General features: G+C 66.3%; 1 protein-coding gene across 19 annotated transcripts in view; it reads left to right on the forward strand.

The window, feature by feature from the left end:
- Positions 1-5,786, forward strand: part of BIN1 (bridging integrator 1) — a 57,719-nt gene extending 51,933 nt beyond the window's left edge. For 8 of the 19 annotated variants that reach the window (XM_036857766.1, XM_036857769.1, XM_036857772.1 and 5 more), the window contains 4 exons: positions 3,050-3,139; positions 3,360-3,470; positions 3,716-3,817; positions 5,546-5,786. In XM_036857766.1, coding sequence (XP_036713661.1) covers positions 3,050-3,139; positions 3,360-3,470; positions 3,716-3,817; positions 5,546-5,653 — 411 coding nt within the window. In that variant the 3' untranslated portion in view covers positions 5,654-5,786. Of the gene's footprint in view, positions 1-539; positions 648-1,192; positions 1,217-2,140; positions 2,249-3,049; positions 3,140-3,359; positions 3,471-3,715; positions 3,818-5,545 lie in introns of all 19 variants that reach the window. The other 11 variants (XM_036857758.1, XM_036857760.1, XM_036857759.1 and 8 more) reach the window with 2 other exon arrangements.
- Positions 5,787-6,000: the final 214 nt, after the last annotated feature.

Consider the following 6,000-nt stretch of genomic DNA (forward strand, 5'->3'; position numbering starts at 1 on the left):
GGAAACTTGGGGGGGCTGGGGGGGGGACGTGCAGTGTGAACACGGGTGCTCAGGTGTTGGGGACCCCCCCGCCCCGTTATGACGGGGCTCCTGGGCTCTGTGTGCTGGCTCGGCCCTGAGCTGGCTGGGGGTGGGTGTCACCACGGGACTGCCTGTCAGTCTGCGGCAGCAAGGGGAGGCCTGTACCCGTCCAGGGGCCCTCCGAGCCGGGGGACTGAGTGCGGTCTTGTCCAGCCCGGGCCGTGGCCTGGGCTGCTGCTGGTGGGCGCAGGCACTGGGAGGCCTCCTCGGCCTGCAGGATGGGGCGGACGCGAGACAGCTGGGGGCTCGGCCTTGGTCTGGCGCGTGGCTGCCTGGGGGCCGGTGGCCGAGCCGGCCCCACGTGTGTCCTTGTGTGGGTGGAGCCTGTGCCGGGGGTGAGGTGTGGGTGGTGCCCCTGTGTTGGTGGGCGTGTCTGGGAGCGGAGCCTGCTGTGCCGCCCTGGCTGAGTGCTCGCAGCCTGTCACTAACTGCCTTCCTTCTCTGCCGCTGTTGCCAAGTTTGAGGCCCCGGGGCCTTTCTCGGAGCAGGCCAGTCTGCTGGACCTGGACTTTGACCCCCTCCCACCTGTGGCAAGCCCTGTGAAGGCGCCCACGCCCTCTGGTCAGGTTGGTGTGAGCCCATCACTGCCCGCGGGCCCACCGGCCTCTGGGCACCGGTGCCTGGGTTCATGTCTGCCCACCGGCCATGTGGGCCCATCTAGGCCCAGGTCTTTGGGGGTCCTGGGGTCACCAGGCTCTCCTCCCACTCACTGCCCTTCCCTGGAGCCCTGGCCCCCAGCTCTTGTCACCCTCCCTGGTCCTGACCATGGGGAAGGGAAGAGGGCAGACACAGGTCAGCAAGAGGACCCTCAGGAGCAGGTCAGCCGAGCACTCACCTGGCAACTTACACGGTCCATCTCAGCATCCTGCTGCCCCTCTCCTGGCGGCAGCCCCGGGTTTGGGCACTCCCTGGCCTGGGGGTCTCAGTAGCCCGGAAGGTGTCCAGGACTCGGTGCTCTGGAGACCGCAGAGCCCGGCTCTGTTCTGCCCTGTGCCTGCTGGGCTCGAGGGCCCTGTGATGGGTGCGGGGTGGGGGTCCCTGGGGACTGCTTGCCTGCCGCCGTCTCTAACCTCCGTGCTAACTCTGTCCTTCTCCCCTCTGCTGTGCTCAGTCAATTCCGTGGGACCTCTGGGAGGTAAGCTGTGTTTGCTCTGTGCCCACCCCGCCTCGTCCTGCACCTGGCTGGTTCACAGGTGCACACGCACACGCACGCTTGGCCGTGCCCAAGCGCATAGGGAGCTGCCGCGCCTCCAGCTGTTCTGTTCCCCCCCCCGCTCCCCTCCCCCATGGAGACACTGGGCCTTCAGCCAGGCCCTGTGGGAAAGGGCTCCTCAGCTTAGCCTCTGAAGAGTCCCCCGTGGTGCAGCCCAGTTGTCAGGGCCTGTGAGTGGCGTAGACAGTGACCAACTGGTCCCCGAGGGTGGGTGGGGTGTCCCCGTGCTGGGCCAAGGCCTGCTGGGTAGGGGGGCCTTGGGGTGGAGGGTCCTTGCCCCCGAGGAGCGTTCTGTCAACAGGGGCCCCGCAGGGCAGTGGCACCAGGGAGCTGCTGGAACAGAGGAGGGGGGAGAGATGATTCGAGAAACAGGACAGAAAGAGTGAGGCCAGACGCCTGCCCGACAGGTGCTGTCATCACCTGGTGGCTCAGACATCCACGTCCTCAGGGAGGACACGGGACACCCCACAGCTGGTGACGCGGCTCCCGCAGGAGCAGGAGGGGCTGGCGAGAAAGTGCCCGCAGCCCAGGCTCTGGGGCTCGCAAGCTCCAGGGTATTTCACTGGAGGAGGCCAGAGAGAGCCTGGCGCAGGCAGGCAGAGCCTCCCCCCAGCCACGTGCTGAGCTGCGTGTGGCACATGCGCACTTTCCTGTCCCCTGGGCAGTGGTGGGAGGAGGTGTCCCCCCGGGGAGTCTCTGTCTGTGCCCCGTGGGGCTCCGGCCAGGCTGCAGGCGCCCATCTGCTCCTGTGGGCCCACGCTGGGCTGCTCACGACCTTCTTCTCTTGTCTCCCCACCCCCGTCCCCCGCCCCTCCCACCCTGTTCTCCCTGGTGGCCCATCACTAGCCCACAGAGAGTCCAGTTGGCAGCCTGCCTTCCAGGGAGCCCAGCGCTGCCGAGGGCAGCTTTGCCGTGGCCTGGCCCAGCCAGACGGCCGAGCCGGGGCCTGCCCAAGTAAGTGCCCCCGCCAGCCCCTCACCCGCCCCCGGCCTCTGGGGGTGTAGCATGGAGGAAGAGCCCGGAGGAGGGGGCACAGGACGGACAAGGCCACCGTGGGACTGAGGGTGAGGCTAGGGCCCTGAGCCAGGAGGCCCCGGGGCAGGGCTTGTCTGTCACTCGTGCTGGGGTGGCTCAGGTCAGGTCAGCCCCTCACCCGCTCGCCAACCCCCCACCCCAGCTTCCCAGCTCAGGCCTCCCACGGTGGGAGGGAGGCATGTCTCGAGCACCTCCAGGTCCATGGTGGGCACTCTCCAGAATTCTCCTTTAACCTTCAGCCTGACCTAGACATTTCCTCCTCCTACTGATGAGGAGGTGGGGGCCGGGTGGGCTGAGTGATTGCTCCCAGAGCTCAGAAGTGGCTGAGTTTCAGCGCGGGCCAGCGCAGCCTGACTGCGGCCGGGCAGCGTCCGAGGTGCCCTGCCTGGGTCCTGGCCATGGGAGCCACCTGTGAGGGGCCAGCGGGGCCAGGCGGGTGGGAGGAAGCCGAGACTTGGCCTAGGGCTTGGGCTTAGAGGGCAGGGCCTGTAAGGGAGGCTCAGGGGTGGCACCCAGGGGCCTGCGCTGGGCTTCTCAGCAGTACGTCACTCGGGGTCCGTGTGTCTGCCAGCACCTTCTCCAGCTGCTTCCGTGCCCGGAGCCTTTCTTTGAGGGGCTCCCTGTACCAGGCAGAGGCACTGGCTCTCCGTGGCCCCTCTCCTTGTCCTGGTCTCAGCGCCCCATCCTGTGTCTGACCCCATGCCCGCATTTATGTTGCAGCCAGCAGAGGCCTCGGAGGTGGCGTGTGGGACCCACCCTGCGGCTGGAGCCCAGGAGCCCGGGGAGACAGCAGCAAGTGAAGCAGCCTCCGTAAGATGACAGGGACCAAGGCCCTGGCTTTTCTCCCCGCCGCCCGCGGCTCCCTAGCCCCATGTCTTGTTCTGTGCTGGTCCAGGTCATGGTTCTTGGTGAGGAACCTGGAAGCAGGCTGGTCTGACATTGGGCACAGACACCCCCTTCTCTGCCCGCGCGGCCCCGCCCTCCGGGACCCCACTCCCCGCCCTCGCTAACCTGCGCCCCCTCCCCCCAGAGCTCTCTCCCCGCGGTGGTGGTGGAGACCTTCTCGGCAACTGTGAACGGCACGGTGGAGGGCGGCAGCGGGGCAGGGCGCCTGGACCTGCCCCCGGGGTTCATGTTCAAGGTGAGCCTGGCCTGCTGACCCGCAGCCTCCGGCTGCCTCAATGGGGTGGGGAGGACACTGGGCCCGAGGCTACGTGGGGGGCCCAAAGCCGTCCCTCCCCGACTACTCGTCCTCTGCTCCCCGATCCGCGAGGTGGCGTCTGAGTCCCGCTCCTGCTGCTTTCACCTTCTCCCGGCGCCCACGGGGCTGCAGGTGGGACAAAGGCTGCCGAGGAAAGGGGTGTCAGCTCTCCCCATCCTCTGCAGGTGCAGGCCCAGCACGACTACACGGCCACGGACACGGACGAGCTGCAGCTCAAAGCTGGGGACGTGGTGCTGGTCATCCCCTTCCAGAACCCGGAGGAGCAGGTAAGGCCCGGTGCAGGGAGGCGGCGCGGCCAGCAGGGGGCAGCAGAGCCACGCCAGCCGACCCGCGGCCTCTCCCCACGGCCGCGCCCTTGCTTCCGCCTCCCTTCCCTGCAGCCGGCACAGTTCCCCTTTGCTGCTCTCACCCTGTCTGCCCCCCTCAGTCTCTCACTTCCTGCTTCTTGCTTCCTCCTTTCCTCAGCCTCTGTCAGCCTTTCTCTCGATTCTCTGCATCCTAGTTCCTTCGGCCGCTTCTCCCTTCCAGGCCCCCCCCAACCCGGGCCCCCCTCCTCCAGGACCGCATCCCAGGCTGCCCCTCCACGGACCACACCCCCCCACCCGCCGCTCTGCAGCCTCCTGTTGGCCCCAGGTGCCACCCTCCAGGCTGGCCCCGCCCTGTCCACAAGGGCACGCGCTTCCCTGCCCACGTGACGGACCCCGGAGTCCACAGCCCTGCCCCCAGCTGGCCCTCACCCTGATGCCTCGCAGACCCTTCCCCTGCTGTGGCCTCTCCTTGTTGTGAAGGTCCTCAGAGTGGGCTTTGCTGAGCCCTGCGGGGGCGCAGAGTGGGGCAGAACTGCCTCCTCCCCCCGCCCCAGGTCCGGACGGGCTGCTTTATTCAGGTTGCTGTGGCCCCTCAGCAGGAGCCCCTGTTTGTGGGGTGCTGGTGGTCCAGTGGGGCTGCCCACATGGGTATCCAGGTGGCAGCCACAGTGCAGAGGGGACCTAGTGGGACTCCAGTCCGTTCAGTCACCAACATGTCCCTGTGGTGTAATTGTCAGAGTGGCCGAGGGTGGGAGGAGGGCTGGATTTGGGGTGAGGCCAACCTGGCTGGGGCGTCCTGGGCTGGGACTTGAGGACACTAGGTACTTACTGAGGCCACCGTGGGCTGGGAGGTTTGAGTAACATGGATTTCCTGGGCCTGGCGCTGAATCAGCCCATTTTCCTAAAGCCCCAGATCCCCGCCGATCTCCCCGGTGGGCCAGCGCTGGGCTAGGTGGGGTTTTCAGGAGCAGACCCCTGGCCTCCCAGCCCACAGTGGGAGCCATCTGGGGTGGGTGGAAGTGGCTCAGGTAGGACACACACAGGGTCTAGGACAAGGCAGGTAATCCTGCAGGTGGGTCCCAGGCATAGCGCCGCTGCAGGGGCAGCAATGGCAGGGGGTGTGTGGTCACTGCAGGCCCAGGGGTCAGGGCTTGTCACAGCTTGGGTAGATGATCCCTGTGAGGGGTCAGTATTAAAGCAAAGGTCAGGTTCGACCCGGAGGGCTTGGTGGGATGGCCTCAGGTCCCTCTAGAAGCTTTCAAGTGGTCAGTGCTCAGCAGAACTTTCTGGCATTGTTTGTGGAAGGCCGGAAGAACAGTTGATGTCCTCCTCGGTGATGTGGCCTCTGTGGGCACCAGCTGGTGGGAAGCTCTCTGGTGGGGGACTGAAGGAGTCGTTTAGAGGCGTTTGTTTGGACCAGTGCGGCAGTCAGGCTGCCTTCCCGCGGTGAGGAGCACTCACCAAACAATAAAGAGTTAAATGCACCTCCTGCAGGGAGGGATGGCTCCTGGGGTGCGGGGCCCGGTTTGTGTCCAAAGAGAAGAGCAGGGAATGCTGCCTGGAGGAGGCGTCCTTTAAGGCGGGTGTGCCGGTCTAGAGGAAATGAGCGGCCAGAAGGAGGGCTCGCCCTGTCGGGAGGGACGCCGTCCTCCCCCAGCCGCATGCAACGCGCTGGCTTCCCCCCAGGATGAAGGCTGGCTCATGGGCGTGAAGGAGAGCGACTGGATCCTGCACAAGGAACTGGAGAAGTGCCGGGGCGTCTTCCCCGAGAACTTCACCGCGAGGGTGCAGTGAGAGCAGAGCGCCTGGCGGTGCTGCGGACGCGTGAACGGCAGCACCTTTTCCCGAAAAATGTGTGTTTCTTTTTTTTTTTTTTCCGTTTTTGTTTTTAAACTTTTGAAAAGCAAAGGGAAATTGAGGGGAGAGACCTAAGCCAGGAGGTGTCTTCCCAAAGATGAGGTGGTTTTCCAAAGAGCCTGGTTTCGGCGAGTCCGGCGGAATCGCCAGCGTTCCTGAAGCTGCTGTATCCCCTAGTTGAGTTCCCGGCCGCCTCCCCGCCCGCGCCCGCTGGGTGGCGCCGCTGCCGCCGCCTGGGTGCCCGGCCGCGGGGCGGGGCCTGGGGGCCGCCGCGCACCACGCTT

The sequence above is a fragment of the Balaenoptera musculus genome, chromosome 7, assembly GCF_009873245.2.
Source record: "Balaenoptera musculus isolate JJ_BM4_2016_0621 chromosome 7, mBalMus1.pri.v3, whole genome shotgun sequence".
In the NCBI taxonomy this organism is placed as follows: Eukaryota; Metazoa; Chordata; class Mammalia; order Artiodactyla; family Balaenopteridae; genus Balaenoptera; species Balaenoptera musculus.